Source organism: Oncorhynchus mykiss, chromosome 17 (assembly GCF_013265735.2).
Source record: "Oncorhynchus mykiss isolate Arlee chromosome 17, USDA_OmykA_1.1, whole genome shotgun sequence".
NCBI lineage: Eukaryota > Metazoa > Chordata > Actinopteri > Salmoniformes > Salmonidae > Oncorhynchus > Oncorhynchus mykiss.
Window position 1 is genome coordinate 91,497,622 of NC_048581.1, and position 24,705 is coordinate 91,522,326.

Consider the following 24,705-nt stretch of genomic DNA (forward strand, 5'->3'; position numbering starts at 1 on the left):
TTTGTCAGGTTGTTGTTGTTGTTGTTGTTGTTGTGGTTGTTGTTGTTGTTGTTGTTGTTGAAAAGCTGATAAGTAAAATTGCCGCTGGCCAATTGTCCCGGGAGAAGAAGAAAAAAATCCCATTGCTAAATATTGCCTTTGTGCCTATCAGAGAGCATCGGGCCTCCCTTGACCCAAAAAATTAAATAAAAAAATGTGCCAATCAGCGTCGAGCTAAACTGAGCGAGCTCAACTGTGAATGGTCCTGGCGCACCATAACAAAGTGTCAAGGGGAAACCAGCTTGGATTTGACGTCACTCCTATCAAATCCCATTGAGAGCCAACGTCATGGACGTCAACAAAAACTTGAATTGTTGCATCTCGTTGTGCTGTCGTTCCCCGGTGGCCAGCTAGCCAGCCTTTCCCTAAATTAGCCATGCATGGAGATAGGGATTTGGACTTGTGTTTTTACTTAATTCTCCATACTGGTCAATGATTATAATGGCAAGATTGTACAATTCCTACATTGTTGTGTCCCTGGTCTGAGAGGATGGAAGTTCAATATGTAGCTAGATGTAGAAGGCTAATGTTAACTAGCTAACGTTGCCCATGAGTGGAAGATAGACTGTTTCGTCAACATGAGAGGAGGATGGCATTGGCGTTTCTCTACAAGTAGGGTGAGTCAACATGTTCTGCACGAACCCAGCTTACGTTGATTGGACTAAATTGTTTTTGGTATTGTTTAGTTGTCACTGTATTAAACTAACTAGAAGTGATTTGATGATGTTGAAATGTTGAAGTTGAAATAGTGCTGGAACAGTGGAGGCAGCTCCTGTTTTATTTGTGACTTGCGGTTAACTCTCTGTGGTTCTAAATCAATAGTGGTGATAAGTGGTCCGAAGATATGGGGGAACATTAACGTGCTTGACCGTGCTGTAGGTTACTGTACATTCAATATGATTTGTGGACTTCACTGGACAGAGGTTGCTATCCAGTTGCTATCCAATTTTGTGATAAAACAAAAGGTGTGGTTGAATTTATTCTGCCACTGTGTCTTCTAATTGTCTCAGCCTTTAGGTCTTACAGTATAGCACGGTGTCAAGGCATATGAACTAACAGGTTATAGATTAAACAACGCAATTATCACAATAATAATTAAACAATTAATAAACTGCAACATGTCAGCTAAAGCGTTTGAATTCACAAATGTATTTGACTGTTTTAATATTATTTAATATATATATATTTTAATATTTTAATATTTCTTGGACTCCTCCTTGGTCTCGTTCTTGGACTCCTTCTGGGACTCGTACTTGGACTTCTCCATGTTCTCCTTCTTGGACTCCTCCTTTGTTCTCCTACTTGATCTCTTTCTTGGACTCCTCCTTGATCTCCGACTTGATCTCCTTCTTGTTCCACTTCTTGGACTTCTCCTTGATTTCCTCGGTCTCCTTCATGGTCTCCTCCTTTGATCTCCTTCTTGGACTTCTTCTTGGACTCCTCCTCGGACTCTTCGATCTCCGACTTGGACTTCTCATTGATCTCCTCGATCTCCTCCTCGATCTCCTTCTTGTTCTCCTTCTTGATTTCCTCCTTGGACTCCTTCTTGGACTCCTACTTGATCTCCTTCTTGGACTCCTACTTGATCTCCTTCTTGGACTCCTTCTTGGACTCCTCCTTGGACTCCTCAGACTCCTTCTTGGACTCCTACTTGATCTCCTTCTTGGACTCCTTCTTGTTCTCCTCCTTGGACTCCTTGATCTCCTTCTTGATCTTCTCCTTGGACTTTGCATCCAGTAGAAATTTGCATCCTGAAGTACTAACTGCAAAAAAATTCTGGGACTCTGTAAAGTCCATGGAGAATAAGAGCACCTCCTCCCAGCTGCCCACTGCTTTGAGGCTAGGAAACATTGTCACCACTGATAAATCCGCTATAATTGAGAATTTCAATAAGCATTTCTCTACGGCTGACCATGCATTCCACATCGCTACCCCTACCCCGGTCAACTGCCCGGCACCCTCCACAGCAACCCGCCAAAGCCCACACTATTTCTCCTTTACCCAAATCCAGATAGCCGATATTCCGAAAGAGCTGCAAAACCTGGACCCTACAAATCAGCCGGGCTAGACAATCTGGACCCTCTCTTTCTAAAAGTATCTGCTGAAATTGTTGCAACCCCTATTACTAGCCTGTTCAACCTCTCTTTCGTATCGTCTGAGATTCCCAAAGATTGGAAAGCTGCCGCGGTCATCCCCCTCTTCAAAGAGTGTGACTCTCTAGACCCAAACTGCTACAGACCTATATCTATCCAACCCCGTCTTTCTAAGGTCTTCGAAAGCCAAGTTAACAAACAGATTACTGAACTTTTCGAATCCCACCATACCTTCTCCGCTATGCAATCTGGTTTCAGAGCTGGTCATGGGTGCACCTCAGCCACGCTCAAGGTTCTAAACGACATCATAACCGCCATCGATAAGAGACATTACTGTGCAGCCATATTCATCGACCTGGCCAAGGCTTTCGACTCTGTCAATCACAACATTCTTATTGGCAGACTCGACAGCCTTGGTTTCTCAAATGATTGCCTCGCCTGGTTTACCAACTACTTCTCTGATAGAGTTCAGTGTGTCAAATCGGAGGGCCTGTTGTCTGGACCTCTGACAGTCTCTATAGGGGGTGCCACAGGGTTCAATTCTCGGGCCGACTCTCTTTTTTGTATACATCAATGATGTTGCTCTTGCTGCTGGTGATTCTCTGATCCACCTCTACGCAGACGACACCATTCTGTATACTTCTGGCCCCTCCTTGGACACTGTGTTAACTAACCTCCAGACGAGCTTCAATGCCATACAACTCTCCTTCCGTGGCCTCCAACTGCTCTTAAACACAAGTAGAACTAAATGCTTGCTTTTCAATCGATCGCTGCCCGCATCACTACTCTGGACGGTTCTGACTTAGAATACGTGGACAACTACAAATACCTGGGTGTCTGGTTAGACTGTAAACTCTCCTTCCAGACTCACATTAAGCATCTCCAATCCAAATCAAATCTAGAATCGGCTTCCTATATCGCAACAAAGCATCCCTCACTCATGCTGCCAAACATACCCTCGTAAAACTGACCATCCTACTGATCCTCGACTTCGGTGATGTCATCTATAAAATAGCCTCCAACACTCTACTCAACAAACTGGATGCAGTCTATCACAGTGCCATCCGTTTTGTCACCAAAGCCACATACACTACCCACCACTGCGACCTGTATGCTCTCGTTGGCTGGCCATACTCGTCGCCAAACCCACTGGCTACAGGATATCTACAAGTCTCTGCTAGGTAAAGCCCCGCCTTATCTCAGCTCACTGGTCACCATAGCAGCACCCACTCGTAGCACGCGCTCCAGCAGGTATATCTCACTGGTCACCCCCAAAGCCAATTCCTCCTTTGGCCGCCTTTCCTTCCAGTTCTCTGCTGCCCGTGACTGGAACGAATTGCAAAAATCTCTGAAGCTGGAGACTCATATCTACCTCACTAGCTTTAAGCACCAGCTGTCAGAGCAGCTCACAGATCACTGCACCTGTACTTAGCCTATCTGTAAACAGCCCATCTATCTACCTACGTCATCCCCATACTGGTATTTATTTATTTATTTTGCTCCTTTGCACCCCACCTGCATATTCATCTTCTGCCGATCTACCATTCCAGTGTTTAATTGCTATTATTGTAATTACTTCGCCACCATGACCTATTTATTTCCTTAACTTACCTCATTTGCACTCACTGTATATAGACTTTTTGTTTTATTTTGGTATACTGTATTATTGACTGTATGTTTTGTTTATTCCATGTGTAACTCTGTTGTTGTATGTGTTGAATTGTTACGCTTTATCTTGGCCAGGTCGCAGTTGTAAATGAGAACTTGTTCTCAACTAGCCTACCTGGTTAAATAAAGGTGTTCTCAACTAGCCTACCTGGTTCAATAAAGGTGAAATAAAAAATGTAAAAAACTCCTCCTCGGACTCCTTCATAGTCTCCTTTTTGGACTCTTCCATGATCTCCTTCTTGGACTCCTCCTTGATCTCCTTCTTGGACTCCTTCTCTGACTCCTCCTTGATCTCCTCCTTGATCTCTTTCTTGATCTCCTTCTTGGACTCCTCCTTGAACTTCTACTTGATCTCCTTCTTGGATTCCATCTTTGATTCCTCCTTGATCGTTCTACTTGATTTCCTTCTTGGACTCCTTCTTGGACTCCTTCTTGATCTCCTCCTGGACTCCTCCTTGATCTCCTACTTGGCGAAAGTATATTATTCTGCTAATAGCTCATCATGGCGCATGGCTTCTTTTGTATTCCAATGTATTGAATGAATGTATTAATTACAGTAATTTACCATTCTCTTTCTCAGAGTGGAAACGTTGTTTGCAGAGTTCACATCCTAACTACACTTGTCATAAACAAGTGTTTGTAAACATGTTTTCAAAATGCCTCCAGCTGTCCATCACTACAGTAAACCGAGAACTGTATTCTAAAAATTAAAACACATCATCATCCGTTGTACAAATATATTACTGTATTCGATAACAAATATATACTGTTTAAACATGTATATGTGTATTAGGCTACTGTGCAGTCTGAAAAAAAGCATCAGGACAATGAGATGTTTACTGTAGTCTATATAGTAAACATAGTAAAGTGCCTAATTCCTTACATAAGGGAGAGCAGGCCATGTCCAGACTTTATCGATAAACTCAAGTACTCATTAACTCTGTTTTTAATGTTTTTTCGGGTTGCATCACTCATGGACAGAAACTTCTGAGACACAGTATTAATGATGAACACCCAGAAGTTCACTGGTAAGAGACACAGTATTCATGATGAACACACAGAGGTTCACTGGTAAGAGACAGAGTATTAACGATGAACACCCAGAGGTTCACTGGTAAGAGACACAGTATTAATGATGAACACACAGAGGTTCACTGGTAAGAGACACAGTATTAATGATGAACACCCAGAGGTTCACTGGTAAGAGACACAGTATTAATGATGAACACCCAGAGGTTCACTGGTAAGAGACACAGTATTAATGATGAACACCCAGAGGTTCACTGGTAAGAGACACAGTATTAATGATGAACACCCAGAGGTTCACTGGTAAGAGACACAGTATTAATGATGAACACCCAGAGGTTCACTGGTAAGAGACACAGTATTAATGATGAACACCCAGAGGTTCACTGGTAAGAGACACAGTATTAATGATGAACACCCAGAGGTTCACTGGTAAGAGACACAGTATTAATGATGAACACCCAGAGGTTCACTGGTAAGATACACAGTATTAATGATGAACACCCAGAGGTTCACTGGTAAGAGACACAGTATTAATGATGAACACCCAGAGGTTCACTGGTAAGAGACACAGTATTAATGATGAACACCCAGAGGTTCACTGGTAAGAGACACAGTATTAATGATGAACACCCAGAGGTTCACTGGTAAGAGACACAGTATTAATGATGAACACCCAGAGGTTCACTGGTAAGAGACACAGTATTAATGATGAACACCCAGAGGTTCACTGGTAAGAGACACAGTATTAATGATGAACACCCAGAGGTTCACTGGTAAGAGACACAGTATTAATGATGAACACCCAGAGGTTCACTGGTAAGAGACACAGTATTAATGATGAACACCCAGAGGTTCACTGGTAAGAGACACAGTATTAGTGCATTATTGGTGCATGACATCTCTTTCCTGCACATCAATTTGAAGACTGTTTTTGAAGTTATTGTTTTAATATATGTATTTGTTTGTCTAATATTAGAAGGTTTTTTAAAGTGATTTGAGTTGTTAAAGTGCCCGCATTGTGAATAATTTTTTTAAATTAATGTTGTGGTTTCTTTTTTATCCAAATGTTGAATAGACATGCAGACTAATTCCTTAACGCAGGAAGGGAAAGAGGAATAATAGGCTACCGTCTGTAGTCATCAAAACAATTAGGCTAAATACATTTATATTGTTTTGTTGGGTAACGGATCGGCTCTCGGAACTCATTAAAAAGGCAGCTTCTATCTTCAACATAATCATTCATTCAGAAGGTTAAACCCATGGTCTTAGGCTTGCAGTAAATTAAACTACCAGATTCATTTGTCATTAGATTATAATAATCCATGCCTTCTGGGAATGTTAAAAAGCCCAAAAGTTATAGGTGGAGTTAGAAATTTGTCTGACAGAAGTATTTTTTTTAAATCAACCAAAGTCCACCTTTAAATACTTTATTTTCAAAATGTTGAAAGAATGTGGGGGCGACGGGGAGAAAGAAAATGGTGGAGTTTGAGGCCATGTGGCGGGGAGTGATGCACTGGAGATGGGGGTGTGGCGGAGAGTGATGCTGGAGATGGGGGTGTGGCGGAGATTGATGCGGGCACTGGAGATGGGGGTGTGGTGGAGAGTGATGCGGGTGCTGGAGATGGGGGTGTGGCGGAGTGTGATGCCTGAGCTGGAGATGGGGGTGTGGCGGAGAGTGATGCCTGCACTGGAGATGGGGGTGTGGCGGAGAGTGATGCGGGTGCTGGAGATGGGGGTGTGGCGGAGTGCGATGCCTGAGCTGGAGATGGGGGTGTGGCGGAGAGTGATGCACTGGCGATGGGGGTGTGGAGGAGAGTGATGCACTGGCGATGGGGGTGTGGAGGAAAGTGATGCACTGGAGATGGGGGTGTGGCGGAGAGTGATGCACTGGCGATGGGGGTGTGGAGGAGAGTGATGCACTGGAGATGGGGGTGTGGCGCAGAGTGATGCACTGGAGATGGGGGTGTGGCGGAGAGTGATGCCTGAGCTGGAGATGGGGGTGTGGCGGAGAGTGATACCTGAGCTGGAGATGGGGGTGTGGCGGAGAGTGATGCGGGCACTGGAGATGGGGGTGTGGCGGAGAGTGATGCGGGCACTGGAGATGGGGGTGTGGTGGAGAGTGATGCGATGCGCTGGAGATGGGGGTGTGGTGGAGAGTGATGCGATGCGCTGGAGATGGGGGTGTGGCGGAGAGTGATGCTGGAGATGGGGGTGTGGCAGAGAGTGATGCGGGCACTGGAGACGGGGGTGTGGTGGAGAGTGATGCGCTGGAAATGGGGGTGTGGCGGAGAGTGATGCTGGAGATGGGGGTGTGGTGGAGAGTGATACGCTGGAGATGGGGGTGTGAGCAGGTGCGTCTGGACAGGGGTGATGTAGTTGTCGTTCGTATGTGTATGTTACATAAGCCTCTTGGCGGAGGGAACTCAACACCCTGCTACAACTCAACTCCCCGTGGAGTGAAAAAGGTATGTGATCGTAGGTGCGGGGGGAGGACGACAGACGCAGAGAAAATTACCATTTACAGGGGATTTATTATTCCTAACACGGTATTGTGGGGAAATGGGGCTGGACAGAACCAAGGCAAAGAAAGTAAAAGTTCAAGAGTCCCATCTCCTACCTTAACTACCAACTATTATCTAATCTTTTAGCACCTCCTGGCGCCAACTACTTACCTAATCTTTTAGCACCTCCTGGCGTGTTAACCAAAATACAGGGGGTGCTCCCCCAGGTCTTACCTAGTGACAGAGAACATACTACGGGTCTATGTATGCCTACAGGCCTCTTGCCTAAACACTCCTAAGGTGTGTTCCCCTTCCCCCGCTGGGAACAAATGAAACAGAATAATTACTAAGTTAAAGTGAACCATTTCAATCATCAAAAGCACTAAGTCCTATTGGCTCACACACACCTCAGAAGTAGCAGCTACAAAATACTTCCAACAAAAATGTTCACGGACTAACAACCAACACAGGACATTAAACGTTCTCTCTCCTGACAAAGGAACACTGGTTTTTATCCAGCTGGAGGAGGAGTTGGTTGATTGAAGACAGTTGTTTCCCCCGACGAGTGGGAGGGTTCAGAGCTCCAATCAGATGGGGCCGACCAATCAGCTGTTTGAAGAATCCAGAATTCCATTTACTGAAATACACACACACACATACAAGCCCACAACAACACAGAAACTGGGGAACTTAACAGTGTATGTTTTTATTCTAAAATAAAATCGTACAAAAAAAAAGCTTGCAACACGTATTCTGATGATTTATTATTGATTATTCATTATGTATTGTATTGGATTTATTTAGTTTAAATTCTTCATTGTAAACCACCATTTCACAAATAATTTAACAGACACACAACATAAGCAGATTAACTTGGTCAAAACACTTCTTTATTAAAAACCAAATGTTGGTACTTCTTTATTTTGATCCAAAGCCACAAATGAGTGAGTCAGTCAGCTTTACGCAGACAATTATAGATTTATGCTGCAAAATAGCCTACTAAATAGGCCAAGCCTAAATTAATATATTAAATTGTAATGCTGAGTAAAAGACACATTCATTCTGATTGTCTTTAGCAATTACTATTTGGATTATAATACATTTGTATATTTGTATTTAGTTGTTGCATTTTTCGTAAAACTTTAGAGCACTTAAGCCTCGAATACTTTGTAAGTGAATCCCCGTTTTCTCCTTTAGGCTTTACAATAGGACTCAACTCTGAAGCATTTCACAAGCATTTTGCTACACTCACAATAACATCTGCTAACCATGTGTATGTGACCAATAAAGTTGGATTTGATTTGATTCTGAATTTTGACTGACATCAGCATCTATCGGTCGCCTAAACTGTGGCACAAATTGGGGGATTTTTCACACCTAGCCGAGCTATTAGACTATCCGTTTGTAAATTAATGGTGGTGTGAATGTACATTTCATATATAAATGAAGTAGCTCAGGTCTTCAAAATATAGGCGACCTTTTTCCACTCCCTCTCCTGGCTGGACTCTCTTTCATTCAGTTTCTTCTTCACATCAGCAAAGAAGTAGAGAGTTTCAGAAACTCACTTTATATAGAGGGACTCACTCTCACACTGTGGTACATGAAGACAGTTTTTGTTATTTAGAATGATTTCGTTCTGTTTTTACAGGGAGAGAAAACAAAGGCACACCGTTCCTGTTTTTTTGAAAATCATCAGTCCACATGTCAAGTGTAATTGCGCCATTGTATTTACAAGTTTTCTCAACTCCAGGACCACCCACCAGCAAATTTGTTTTGCCTGATTCAGGACTCTAGTTACATAGAAGAGGGACTCATGGACTAAAACATTCACACCTTCATTCAATTTACAAAAAGATAGATTAACGCTCTAACTCCCAATTGTGGTGCAATGACAGAATGACGCAATTTACCACAATCTGCCACCATTTACCACAATCTGCCACCATCTGCCACAAATGCGGCATAAGGAAGCTCGTCTATACCCAGAAGCTGACCAATAGAATAGGTAGTATAAAAATGTTCTACTGTAGTAGATTGACATAGACTAGTGATTTTTGCTGTCCGTTACTCGTCTTGTTGGCTGAGGAAAAAGTAACATGTTCAAATTACACATCAGAATTTATTTAAGAGCCACACATTGTTGCCTTCTCGACATCCATGTTCTGTTAATACGAATGATCATTTGTCATTCTGAGGACCGTGCGTGGATGCCCTAATCAGGTTAAGCGCCCAATGCATATGGGTCAGGTACATTTGTCAGATGTCTGGTAAATTAAAATGCTGACTGTCAAATGCTACATTTCCCTGATGGAAACCCTGCTGTGTGTGTGTGTGTGTGTGTGTGTGTGTGTGTGTGTGTGTGTGTGTGTGTGTGTGTGTGTGTGTGTGTGTGTGTGTGTGTGTGTGTGTGTGTGTGTGTTTGTGTGTGTGTGTCAGTGTGTTTGTGTGTGTGTTTGTGTGTTTGTGTGTGTGTCAGTGTGTTTGTGTGTGTGTTAGCCTGTGTGTGTGTGTTAGTGTCTTAGTTTGTGTGTCAGTATGTTGGTGTGTGTGTTGGCGTGTGTGTTGGTGTGTGTGTCAGTGTGTTAGTGTGTGTGTCAGTGTGATTGTGTGTGTGTTAGTGTGTGTGTTAGCCTGTGTGTTAGTGTGTGTGTTAGCCTGTGTGTGTGTGTTAGTGTGTATGTCAGTGTGTTTGTGTATGTGTTAGCCTGTGTGTGTGGGTGTGTTAATGTCTTAGTTTGTGTGTCAGTATGTTGGTGTGCGTGTTGGCGTGCGTGTTGGTGTGTGTCAGTAAAAGGGGGAAGGAGACATTAAGTTTATTGTTTTGATGTAAATGTTCCTGAAATTTAAAAAAAGACACACACACACACACACACACACACACACACACACACACACACACACACACACACACACAGGGAGTTATTGGTGACAGACCACTGTAATCAGTCCACTGAGTAGGCGACCAATTAAGTAGACGGGGAATCTAAAGGCTATTTCCTTATTAGTACCGCAATCAAATATACCCCCATAAATCTAGCTGTGTTAAAACACTGTTAGAGCTGGTTAGGCCTAAACACTAAACACACAGGCAGTGAGAAGTGGCAACGGAGTGTGTGTGTGTTTGTGTGTCTCTGTGTGTGTGTGTGTGTGTGTGTCTCTGTGTGTGTGTGTGTGTGTGTGTGTGTGTGTGTGTGTGTGTGTCTCTGTGTGTGTGTCTCTGTGTGTGTGTGTGTGTGTCTCTGTGTGTGTGTGTGTGTGTGTCTCTGTGTGTGTGTGTGTGTGTCTGTGTGTGTGTGTGTGTGTGTCTCTGTGTGTGTGTGTGTGTGTGTGTGTGTGTGTCTCTGTGTGTGTGTGTGTGTGTCTCTGTGTGTGTGTGTCTCTGTGTGTGTGTGTGTGTGTGTGTGTGTGTAGACTAATGAGGACCATGGCTTGGCTGAACCTGTCCAGTTATTTAAATCCACCAATCAACTGTTCAAAAAGAAGGATCCAAACATTTCAAAGGTCCCTGTCTGCATGGAACTAAAGGGAACAGGAAGCACCTCCTTCTCCAAACAATTAGGCTGCCCACGACAGATGAAACAGAGCAGTACCTGGCCAATTGCTTTGCTATAGATTTTGTCAGAACACAAAGTGGAGGCCATGCTCTTCAAGCCTGTGTACGTGGCCGAGACTGCCGAATATCAGAGCCACCAGCTTGCACCTCCACCCGAGGCTGTTCCAGCCAGCTTGCACCTCCACCCGAGGCTGTTCCAGCCAGCCTGCACCTCCACCCGAGGCTGTTCCAGCCTGCTTGCACCTCCACCCGAGGCTGTTCCAAACAGCTTGCACCTCCACCCGAGGCTGTTCCAGCCAGCTTGCACCTCCACCCGAGGCTGTCCAAGCGTGACACGAGGGGCTGGTATTTAAGCAGCTTCTCTGCAAAGGCCTGATCAATGCAGCTGTCAAATGAGCAACCCCCTCACAACAGCATCAGCACCTCCCCCTGGCCAACCCCCACAACAACATGAGCACCTCCCGCTGTCCTCCCCCCACAACAACATGAGCACCTCCACCTGGCCAACACTCACAACAACATGAGCACCTCCCCCTGGCCAACCCCCACAACAACATAAGCACCTTCCCTGGCCAACCCCCACAACAACATAAGCACCTCCCCCTGGCCAACCCCCACAACAACAATATCTGGCTTATTTGGCAAACAGGAAAACACATAATATTTCTGTTTACACAACACTGTTTCTGCATGTGTGCTGTTGGTGAGACCACTTGTCTCACCTTGCTGGCTTTCAGGTCAACATGCAGCCATTCACAACATGGGCAATGACCCCCATTACATTTGACTCATGTAGAATACAAAATGGGTCACGATTTTAAGGTTAAAAGAGTACCTGATTATATTTTGTTGGTAGAACTAGCAACCTCGCTTTAACGGTAAAGGTGAGAACGTCCTCACCAATGGGAGCATTCTGGTACATGGAATGGGAGACAGAGTCATCAGCACAGTCCAGAGCAGTGAGTTTCCCCTGCAGCCTCCAGTGTTACAGTAGCTGCATCTCTCTAACACCAAGGAGTGTTGTCCTGGATGTAAGATGAGGTGTTCAATAATGCCTCCATAAGAACACTGCGATCTGCCACAACTGCATCAGAGAAAAGTCACTGGCTCAGTTTGCATATCAGTCAGTGTCCACCTTAGCCCCAGTCCTGTTGCACAGGTCATTGAGGTCCAGCCAGTCTGACTGGACTCCAAAGCCCACAGCAAAACTGTCCAATTGTCCATTGGCCTTCCTCTTGAAGTCCAGGAAGTTGTTCTGGCCACTTCTGGCCACTGGAACTTTCCTTCCCTTGTAGGTCCAGAAGGAGGGAGGCTCTGGTTAGTTCCCTAACTGTCACATCATCACTGTTGAGCATGTCCTGTAGCAGGTTACATCTACTTAATATTCAGGACACCTAAACAGGCATCTATTTGACTCATGAAGAACAACATCCTGTGTGGTGTGAGTGCTTTTAAGCATAGCCACTTTTTCACCACTTAAATGGACTTTTGTTAGAACTTTCTGTGGGATATTCATGTTTGCAAGAAGATGCTGAATATTTTCTAGGGCCACCTCTCTCACAGCTTCTAGCTTCATTTTGACATGCAGAGGGGAAATGTTAATCATATCAAGCATTGTTGAATACTCACAGAGAACCTAATTAACTTGTCCTCCCCCCCACACTCGCCAGCAACATTAAACGTAAACTCAGCAAAAAAAGAAATGTCCCTTTTTTCAGGACCCGGTCTTTCAAAGATAATTCGTACAAATCCAAATAACTTCACAGATCTTCATTGTTAAGGGTTTAAACACTGTTTCCCATGCTTGTTCAATGAACCATAAACAATTAATGAACATATACCTGTGGAAAGTTAGTTGAAACACTAACAGCTTACAGACGGTAGGCAATTAAGGTCACAGTTATGAAAACTTAGGACACTAAAGTGGCCTTTATACTTACTCTGAAAACACCAAAAGAAAGATGCCCAGGGTCCCTACTCATCTGCGTGAACGTGCCTTTGGCATGCTGCAAGGAGGCATGAGGACTGAAGATGTGGCCAGGGTAATAAATTGCAATGTCCGTACTGTGAGACACTTAAGACAGTGGTACAGGGAGACAGGACGGACAGCTGATCATCCTCGCAGTGGCAGACCACGTGTAACAACACCTGCACAGGATCGGTACATCCGAACATCACACCTTCGAGACAGGTACAGGATGGCAACAACAACTGCCCGAATTACACCAGAAATGCACAATCCCTCCATCAGTGCTCACACTGTCCGTAATAAGCTGTTAGAGGCTTTACTGAAGGCTTGTAGGCCTGTTGTAAGGCAGGTCCTCACCAGACATCACCGCCAACAACGTCGCCTATGGGCACAAACCCACCATCGCTGGACCAGACAGGACTGGCAAAAAGTGCTCTTCCTTGACGTGTCACAGTTTTGTCTCACAATGGGTGATGGTCGGATTCGCATTTATTGTCGAAGGAATGAGCGTTACACCGAGGCCTGTACTCTGGAGCGGGATCGATTTGGAGGTGGAGGGTTCTTCATGGTCTGGGGCGGTGTGTCACAGCATCATCGGACTGAGCTTGTTGTCATTGCAGGCAATCTCAACGTTGTGCTTTACAGGGAAGACATCCTCCTCCCTCATGTGGTACCCTTCCTGCAGGCTCATCCTGACATGACCCTCCCTCATGTGGTACCCTTCCTGCAGACTCATCCTGACATGACCCTCCAGCATGACAATGCCACCAGCCATACTGCTCGTTCCGTGCGCGATTTCCTGCAAGACAGGAATGTCAGTGTTCTGCCATGGCCAGTGAAGAGCCCGGATCTCAATACTATTGAGCACGTCTGGGACGTGCCTTGTTGGAAGAGTGGGGTGGGGTAGCATCTCGCAGCTGAACTGGCAAATCCGGTGCAGTCCATGAGGAGGAGATGCAGCTGATGGCCACACCAGATACTGACTGTTACTTTTGATTTTGTGGAACTTGTTCAGTTTATGTCTCAGTTGATGAATCTTGTTATGTTCATACAAATATTTACACACGTTAAGTTTGCTGAAAAGTAAACGTAGTTGACAGTGAGAGGACTTCATCTTTTTTTTTTTTGCTGAGTTTATGTGCCGAGATAACTACATGTTTCGTGATGAGAGTAATCTCCGATTGGTTTGTTCATTAGTGTAACTGCTGGGGGTTTATTAATTTTAGACTTGTACCAGCGTTTACCTCCACTGTGTCTTTCATAGAACACTGCACTTTAGTGTCTCGTAGATGACACCATCTGTAACAATTGCCTTTTTTTTGTTTTGTTAGGGAACGTGATCTACCTCTTCAAGGGTGAAATGTAATGTGTCTGGGAAATAGTCTGGTTGTACCGTGTTAATAATTTTACACTAAGGGGCTGTGGTCAGCGGTACACTATCAGACGGGGACATTTGTCATGTACCTTAGCATCATTACTAGTACTGGGCGAGGGACTGGGATAGGCACTATTGTTCATAAAAATGTCAATCACTTTTTAGAGTTTTCCACTTTCTACCTGTATACCTTTCTATGTCCTCTTTCGCGTTGAGTCCCACTGTCACAGAGTGATGGCTGAATGGTCCCACTGTCACCGAGTGATGGCTGAACAGTCCCACTGTCACAGAGTGATAGCTGAATGGTCCCACTGTCACCGAGTGATGGCTGAATGGTCCCACTGTCACCGAGTGATGGCTGAATGGTCCCACTGTCACAGAGTGATGGCTGAATGGTCCCACTGCCGCCGAGTGATGGCTGAACGGTATTTTACTAGATCACGAAGTGGAACACTATTGCCGCTATTTATGGTACACACACACACACACACACACACACACACACACACTAGAATGTCGAAGTAAAAATCTGTGCTTGCTAAAATGTTTGATCAAAGCCAGACCATTGCTCTCATTTGTCTATACACACACACACACACACACACACACACACACTCCGCTGCCACTTCTCACTGCCTGTGTGTTTAGTGTTTAGGCCTAACCAGCTCTAACAGTGTTTTAACACAGCTAGATTTATGGGGGTATATTTGATAGCGGTACTAATAAGGAAATAGCCTTTAGATTCTCTGTCTACTTAATTGGTTGCCTACTCAGTGGACTGATTACAGTGGTCTGTCACCACTAACTCCCTGTGTGTGTGTGTGTGTGTGTGTGTGTGTGTGTGTGTGTGTGTGTGTGTGTGTGTGTGTGTGTGTGTGTGTTTTGACCAATGCCATATACAGAAAGTATATCTGGAAAGTAGTTGTCTTGTGGAGCTTTGATCAAACAGTTTAAAACATGCAGAAACATTTTCACATTTTAGTAATTTAGTAGACGCTGTTATCCAGAGGTCTGGTGTTAGCTAGTTACTGGCTAGCTATGTCTTCATCTGTGTCTGGTGTTAGCTAGTTACTGGCTAGCTAGGTCTTCATCTGTGTCTGGTGTTAGCTAATTCCTGGCTAGCTAGGTCTTCATCTGTGTCTGGTGTTAGCTAGTTACTAGCTAGCTAGGTCTTCATTTGTGTTAGCTAGTTACTGGCTAGCTAGCTATGTCTTCATCTGTGTCTGGTGTTAGCTAGTTACTGGCTAGTTAGGTCTTCAGCCAGCATTGAACAAAGGAAAGTGTGGTTCAAAACTCTCTGAAGAGAAGTAGGAGAGAGGAAAGCACTAGGCAAAGAGGAAATAAATCAGGGCCTTTACCACATTCTATAACCTTAGTAGCCATCCTCAGAGCTTCTTATTACCTTTGTAACCACATATGAAGGTCATCATCTTCATCGTCCTAGCTGTGAGATTATGCACGAGGACCATCCTCATCGAGATTATATACTGGGGTCATCATTCTCATTGAGATGATGTAATGGTGTCATCATCCTCATTGAGATTATATACTGGGGTCATCATCCTCATTGAGAATATATACTGGGGTCATCATCCTCATTGAAATTATATACTGGGGTCATCATCCTCATTGAGATTATATACTGGTGTCATCATTCTCATTGAGATTATATACTGGGGTCATCATCCTCATTGAGATTATATACTGGTGTCATCATCCTCATTGAGAATATATACTGGGGTCATCATCCTCATTGAAATTATATACTGGGGTCATCATCCTCATTGAGATTATGTACTGGGGTCATCATCCTCATTGAGATTATATACTGGTGTCATCATCCTCATTGAGATTATACACTGGGGTCATCATCCTCATTGAGATTATATAGTGGGGTCATCATCCTCATTGAGATTATATACTGGGGTCATCATCCTCATTGAGATTATATACTGGGGTCATCATCCTCATTGAGATTATATACTGGGGTCATCATCCTCATTGAGATTATATACTGGGGTCATCATCCTCATCGCTGTGATATTACATAGGAAGGTTGTCTGTCTAACAGTGAGGTTTGGAAAACAGTATTAACCTACTACTCTGAAAACAACAGTCACATTATGTCTGTCTGTCTGTATTGTGTTATTTTGTCTGTCTGTCTGTCTGTATTGTGTTATTCTGTCTGTCTGTGTTGTGTACTATTGTGTTTTTCTGTCTGTCTGTATTGTGTTACTCTGTCAGTCTGTGTTGTGTACTATTGTGTTATTCTGTCTGTCTGTATTGTGTTTTTCTGTCTGTCTGTATTGTGTTATTCTGTCTGTCTGTATTGTGTACTATTGTGTTTTTCTGTCGGTCTGTCTTGTGTTATTCTGTCTGTCTGTCTGTGTTGTGTACTATTGTGTTATTCTGTCTGTCTGTAGTGTGTTATTCTGTCTGTCTGTAATGTGTTATTCTCTATGTCTGTATTGTGTTATTCTGTCTGTCTGTAGTGTGTTATTCTGTCTGTCTGTCTGTATTGTGTTATTTTGTCTGTCTGTATGTGTATTAGTGAGTTATTCTGTATGTCTGTGTTGTGTACTATTGTTTTATTCTGTCTGTCTGTAGTGTGTTATTCTGTCTGTCTGTAGTGTGTTATTCTGTCTGTCTGTGTACTATTGTGTTATCCTGTCTGTCTGTCTGTCTGTCTGTCTGTCTGTCTGTCTGTCTGTCTGTCTGTCTGTCTGTCTGTCTGTCTGTCTGTCTGTCTGTGTTGTGTAGCATTGTGTTATTTTATCTATCTGCAGACTAGAGGTCGACCGATTCATCGGAATGGCTGATAATTTGGGCCGATTTCAATTTTTCTTAACGATCGGAAATCGGTATTTTTTGGGCAGCGATTTGCCAATTTTGTTTATTAATTTTTTTATACCTTTATTTAACTAGGCAAGTTAGTTAAAAACACATTTTTATTTACCATGACGGCCTAGGAACAGTGGGTTAACTGCCTCGTTCAGGGGCAGAACGACAGATTTTCACCTTGTCATCTCGGGGATCCAATCTTGCAACCTTACAGTTAACTAGTCCAACGCAATAACGACCTGCCTCTCTCTTGTTGCACTCCACAAGGAGACTGCCTGTTACGCGAATGCAGTTAGCCAAGGTAAGTTGCTAGCTAGCATTAAACTTATCTTATAAAAAACAATCAATCATAATCACTAGTTAACTACACATGGTTGATGATATTACTAGATATTATCTAGCGTGTCCTGCATTGCATTTAATCTGACTGAGCATACAAGCATACAAATATCTGACTGAGCGGTGGTAGGCAGAAGCAGGCGCGTAAACATTCATTCAAACAGCACTTTCGTGCGTTTTGCCAGCAGCTCTTCGTTGTGCGTCAAGCATTGCGCTGTTTATGACTTCAAGCCTATCAACTCCCGAGATGAGGCTGGTATAACCGAAGTGAAATGGCTAGCTAGTTAGCGCGCTAATATCGTTTCAAACGTCACTCGCTCTGAGCCTTGGGGTGGTTGTTCCCCTTGCTCTTCATGGATAACGCTGTTTCGATGGTGGCTGTTGTCGTTGTGTTGCTGGTTCGAGCCCAGGGAGGAGCGAGTAGAGGGACGGAAGCTATACTGTTACACTGGCAATACTAAAGTGCCTATAAGTACATCCAATAGTCAAAGGTTAATGAAATACAAATGGTATAGAAGGAAAAAGTCCTATAATAACTACAACCTAAAACTTCTTACCTGGGAATATTGAAGACTCATGGAAGGAACCACCAGCTTTCATATGTTCTCATGTTCTGTGCAAGGAACTGAAACGTTAGCTTTCTTACATGGCACATATTACACTTTTACTTTCTTCTCCAACACTTTGTTTTTGCATTATTTGAACCAAATTGAACATGTTTCATTATTTACTTGAGGCTAAATTGATTTTATTGATGTATTATATTAAGTTAAAATGAGTGTTCATTCAGTATTGTTGTAATTGTCATTATTACAAATAAATAAATAAAAATCTTCCGATTAATCGATAAAGGCTTTTTTTGGTTCTCCAATAATCGGTATCGGCATTGAAAAATCATAATCGGTCGACCTCTACTGCAGACAGTCATGTTAGATCACAGGCACAGTTAGCTCCTCTTCTCCACCCCAATACTAACACTAATGTAACTCCATCCAAAAGGAAGATGTTCTCTCCTCTCTCTGCCATCTAAAGTGTTTTCCATTAAAGATTCATGAAAGACTACAGTAAATAAAAGCTTCTTCTTCTTACGCAACTAGAACAGATAGATCAACGTCAAAGACACAGCACACTACCCCAGCCTGCCTGGGACATAAACACAAAACCAATGTCAAAGACAGCACACTACGCCAGCCTGCCTGGGACATAAACACAAAACCAATGTCAAAGACACTTCACGCTACGCCAGCCTGCCTGGGACATAAACACTAAACCAATGTTAAAGACACAGCACACTACGCCAGCCTGCCTGGGACACTAAACCAATGTCAAAGACACAGCACACTACGCCAGCCTGCCTGGGACACTAAACCAATGTCAAAGACACAGCACACTACGCCAGCCTGCCTGGGACACTAAACCAATGTCAAAGACACAGCACACTACGCCAGCCTGCCTGGTACTTAAACACTAAACCAATGTCAAAGACACAGCACACTACGCCAGTCTGCCTGGGACATAAACACTAAACCAACTCCAGGTACCCAGTCAGTCAGTCAGTCAGTCAGTGAAATAGGCTAAACATGAAACAAAGGCCAGCCAGTCAGTCAGTCAACCAGTCACTCAGCAAGTCATTCAGTCCGGTACCCAGAGTGTCAGCCAGGCATTAAGTAACTCTGTCTGCAAGCCAGCCAGTCAGTTAGTCAACCGGTCAGTCAGCAAGTAATTCAGTCAGGTACCCAGAGTGTCAGCCAGGCATTAAGTAACTCATTCAGCAAGCCAGCCAGTCAGTTAGTCAACCGGTCACTCAGCAAGTCATTCAGTCAGGTACCCAGAGTGTCAGCCAGGCATTAAGTAACTCAGTCTGTAAGCCTTACCTGGCACCTGGAACCTCATTCAGCAAGCAAGCCAGTCAGACAGTAATTTTGTCAGGTACCCAGAGATTCAGCCAGGTAGTCATCCAGGCAGTCAGATAGGCATTCAGTCAGCCAGGAAGCCAGCCAGTCTGTCATTCCATCAGTCAGTCAGCCAGTCAACCAGCCAGCCAGTAAGCCTGTGAGGGGGAACCGGCTGATTGTGGCTGGACATAGAGTCAGCCAGTCAGTAAGCCTGTGATGGGGGACCGGCTGATAGTGGCTGGACATAGATCCAGCCAGCCAGTAAGCCTGTGAGGGGGAACCGGCTGATAGTGGCTGGACATACATCCAGCCAGCCAGTAAGCCTGTGAGGGGGAACCGGCTGATAGTGGCTGAACATAGATCCAGCCAGCCAGTAAGCCTGTGAGGGGGAACCGGCTGATAGTGGCTGAAGATAGATCCAGCCAGCCAGTAAGCCTGTGAGGGGGAACCGACTGATAGTGGCTGAACATAGATCCAGCCAGCCAGTAAGCCTGTGAGGGGGAACCGGCTGATAGTGGCTGTACATAGAAGTAGAATGACTAGAACGGACGTTCTTACTCAAGTCAAAGTTACCGACTGCCGTATTGAGTGTAACCATGGATACAAGCAGGAAATAAAAGCAAAAAATGTTTAGCATTAAATTTGTGCTTTTTGTCACTATTTCTATGTGGCTGGCACGTTGCTGGGTAGCTAAGAATTTGTTCTTAACTGACTTAGATAAATAAAGGTTCTGTGGAAAATGTTACAATCAGCACACTTCTCTAAGTTATCACATGAAGAATCACACAGGAGACATCTTGTAACTGTCATTATTGTGGCAAAATATTTTCGTCATTAAAGGTCATCTGACAACGCATATGAGTCTAAGAGTCAGAAGGTCTGATTTCCATGTAGCAGGCCGCTGAGGAAGCACACAGACCAACATCCAATCTGTTACAGAGTTAGAGAACACAAAAAGGACCCATGACAACTGTTGACTTAATAATGACGACGTGGCAGAGGAGACGTCCCTGTAGCTGGCCTGGGCTATAATTACACTTTGTGTGTTCTCTCCCCACGGGAATCCCAAACAACACACACTGCCTGGCACCTTTTACATGGCACCTGGCACCTTGCAGCTGGCACCTTGCACCTGGCATCTGGGGGGTCTAGAAACATGATGTTCAGTTCATACAAACAGCATGTACTGTACCTTCATACATCCATGATCTAACAGACTGATTATCATTTTATTCATTCTGACCGTTATCAAAACAAGACACATCTGGCGGTCTGCGATAGATTGTCCTCTAAATCCTATAAACAAGATACATTGTGTACACCTAGAGAATGCTAACCATTCAAACTCATACGTCCATCACACTGATTACTTCCTTTTGCCATCATTGGGTACACACGGGGTCCGTTAGCAGAACGTCCAGAGCAACAAGTAACGTCTAAAAGACGGATTTGTTCAATTCACCCATCGTGACGCCAACAGTAACACGACTTACCTGTCAATTCATCTAGAACCCGCTAACAGGTTTCTGGGACTAGTACGTACAAGCCTACATGTGCCACTGCGCAATAGACCCATACTTATGAGTGGATTATGATTCAGGTCTACGATACTCATCCTGATGCAAATTAGAATATATTTATATTCAATTTAGCAGTTAGACGCTCATCATGAAGAGATGCTTTCAGAAAAAAAGAAAAAAAAAAACATCATTGATATTTGTAATTGCAATTGTTGAGAGCATTTCACTGTACCATTTTTACAGCTCCTGTATCCTGTGATAAATACATTTAGATTTTTAAACAAATAAAATATCAAAATATCAAAAGAGTGGCAAAACCATAGCCATCAAGAATTACGAGTAGGAGGGTGGTTTGTGTTGGTCATTATGTCTAATGGACAGTCTGCCTGCACTGTGCTCTTCTCTTGTAACCCGACTACACACCCACATCCTCCTACACAAATCATGAATCACCTCATTGGTTTTTGAAAGTCTGATTGGTTAGAGTCGATCCAAGAGTTTCTTTGAACGACGCCCCTCATTTTGACATCAGCACAAACGACATGTAGGATAATCAGTTTGAAGCTGAATTAAAACAGTTTAGAAACGTAATTCGTAGTGAGTCGTCAGGCAACTCCACTAATTAAATATCCAGGCAAAGGCCTATAGCCTAACTCACAATGTGAGCAGAAGAGAAATATTTATCCACATTTACAGTTGCTTGCGAAAGTATTCACCCCCTTTGGCATTTCTCCGATTTTGCAGCTCCTACAGGGTTATCTTTGGTCTCTTTGTTGCCTCTCTGATTAATGCCCTCCTTGCCTGGTCTGTGAGTTTTGGTGGGTGGCCCTCTCTTTGCAGGTTTGTTGTGGTGCCATATTCTTTCCATTTTTTAATAATGGATTTAAATCTCAGCTCCGCGAGATGTTCAAAGTTTCGGATATTTTTTTTGTAAGCCAACACTGATCTGCTCTTCTCCTCAACTTTGTCCCTGACCTGTTTGGAGAGCTCCTTGGTTTTCATAGTGCTGCTTGCTTGGTGGTACCCCTTGCTTAGTGGTGTTGCAAACTCTTTCAGGGGTCTTTCAGAACAAGTGTTTGTGTATATATACTGAGATCATGTGACACTTAGATTGCACACAGGTGGACTTAATTGAACTAATTGTGTGACTTCTGAAGGTAATTGGTGGCACCAGATCTTATTTAGGGGCTTCACAGCAAAGGGGGTGAATACACATGCACTCACCACTTTTCTGTTTTGTTGTTGTTTTTTTTACATTTAAAAAAAAGTTTTTTTTTTTCATTTCACTTCACCAATTTGGACTATTTTGTGTATGTCCATTACATGAAATCCAAATAAAAATAAATGTATATTACAAGTTGTGATGTAACAAAATAGGAAAAACGCCAAGGGGGTGAATCATTTTGCAAGGCACTGTAGGCACTAGCCCATGTCAGCTAATGATTTTAGCTCGGTTTGTCTTTTAAAGCACATTTATTTTGTTGTGATATTTAGGTCTCTCAGATAGCACATGAACACACAATAGACGTGGCAAAAAAAAATAGAGAAATAGCAGGAAATTAACTTTAAAACGGCAACATGTTCTCTACATCTCATGGCAAAGGGTACACAATTTGCAGAACATAAGCTTTAAAGCTGCAAACTGAGCGCTCTCTCAGATGGGTGGTCAACAGATGAGCAGCAGGTGGTTCTATTCAGGGTTGACACATCAGTGATGTGTATTTTCTGCTCTACCTGTATACAAATTAGTCACAAAGAAAAACAGAATTATAGGGTATGGGAGCGGGCACGAAGGGCAACTCAAATCAATCGCCCCAGGTGTCCGCTCACCTAAATGCATCGTATCAATTCACAAAGGACATCAGGCAAAGCCGTTCATAAATATTTGGGACCAGATCGAGATGTCAACAGTAACACGGTAAATAAGAACTACCCATCTGTGTTGGCCGGGCGTCGTCCGGGTTTGGCCGGGGGGGTAGGCCTTCATTGTAAATGAGAATTTGTTCATAATTGACTTGCCTAGTTAAATAAAAGTTAAACCAATGTGGGCAGAATGGTTTGAAGGAGCAAATGCTTTCCAAACATCCTCTGCATCCCAAATGGCACCCCATTCCCTATATAGTGCACTACTTTAGACCAGAGCCCTGTGGGACCCTATTCCCTATAGAGTGCACTACTTTAGACCAGAGCCCTATCCCCTATGTCGTTCACTACTTTAGACCAGAGCCCTATCCCCTATATAGTTCCCTACTTTAGACCAGGGCTAATAGGGAGCCATGTGGAACACAACCCTTTACTGACAAGTGTCTGCTAATCCAAAAACATCATTCATTTCTCACCCAAGTATGACCTCTCTCTCTCTCTCTCTCTCTCTCTCTCTCTCTCTCTCTCTCTCTCTCTCTCTCTCTCCAGATGTGTGAATCTACCTTTACTATCACCGATCAAACTCCTCGTCTGGGAGCATGGAACAATCTTCCATCATCACGGTAACATCAGACGGCAGGGCAACCGACAGAGGCAGACTCCGGATGATGTCACAAAAACCACAACAACAACCAATTTCCTGAAAAAAGAGAGAAGACTAAAGTCTTTAAAGTAGGACTGAATAGTCTTCTATAACCAGCTTCAACAAAGACCACTGTCTCCTGTATAGGCACAGAGCGGTTTCTCCGTACACCACAAATAAGAGCCAACTAACTACCTATGCACATCTCACTCAATCACTGTGAATTGTAATGCTTTTAACGGAGCCACGAGGCCAAATATATCAGTATTGTTAGGCTATAGCACGGCGATGAAGAGGACAATGTTAGCAATCATTTGAAACATTATTATGTAGATAGTGAAAGTAGTCTAGAGTAACACAATATAGAATGGCTGACCTATAGTAGTGCAGAATTATTTGTAGATTATTTAGTGTAGATTATTTGTAGATTATTTAGTGCAGATTATTTGTAGATTATTTAGTGCAGATTATTTGTAGATTATTTAGTGCAGATTATTTGTAGATTATTTAGTGCAGATTATTTGTAGATTATTTAGTGCAGATTAATTGTAGATGATTTAGTGTAGATTAATTGTAGATTATTTAGTGTAGATTATTTGCAGATTATTAGTGTAAATTAATTGTAGATTATTTAGTGTAGATTATTTGTAGATTATTTAGTGCAGTTTGTTTGTAGATTATTTAGTGTAGATTCATTGTAGATAATTTAGTGTAGATTAATTGTAGATTATTTAGTGTAAATTATTTGTAGATTATTTAGTGCAGATTGTTTGTAGATTATTTAGTGCAGATTATTTGTAGATTATTGAGTGCAGATTGTTTGTAAATTATTTAGTGTAGATTCATTGTAGATAATTTAGTGTAGATTATTTGTAGATTATTTAGTGTAGATTATTTAGTGTAGATTATTTTCAGATAATTTAGTGTAGATTATTTGCAGATTTTTTGGTGTAGAATCTTTGTAGATTCTGTAGATAATTGGGACAAGATGGGGTTGGGTGAGCAGGGGATGGGCAATAAATAAATGGGATGAAATGGAGAAATTGCTTGAATATATCAGATAAATAAAATATATTTAACATCTACATATTCCTTTTTTTCTGACTATGAATGGTGATCATGTGCTCTTTGCATTAAGTGTTAGAAAACATACAATTTACTGTCACAACTGGGGCTGTGGCGGTCATGAAAGTTTGTCAGACGGTGACCTCAAAAGCAAATAACTCTGTAATTGACCCGAGATTAACATAAACACATTTAGCATCTCCTGCCTTCCACGCATAGCCTACAAGCCACTGATGCAGACCTTTGGAACGTCTACATAAATACATGTAATATACACCATTACAATAAATCCATTGTTTATTTTAAACAGGT

The 24,705-nt window shown here is 43.0% G+C and overlaps 1 protein-coding gene across 1 annotated transcript in view; it reads left to right on the plus strand.

Moving 5' to 3' along the window:
- Positions 1–24,471, plus strand: part of LOC110493305 (amphoterin-induced protein 3) — a 37,468-nt gene extending 12,997 nt beyond the window's left edge. Inside the window, exon 2 of the mRNA XM_036950953.1 lies at positions 23,235–24,471. Coding sequence (XP_036806848.1) covers positions 23,235–23,312 — 78 coding nt within the window. The 3' untranslated portion in view covers positions 23,313–24,471. The remainder of the gene's footprint in view (positions 1–23,234) is intronic.
- Positions 24,472–24,705: the final 234 nt, after the last annotated feature.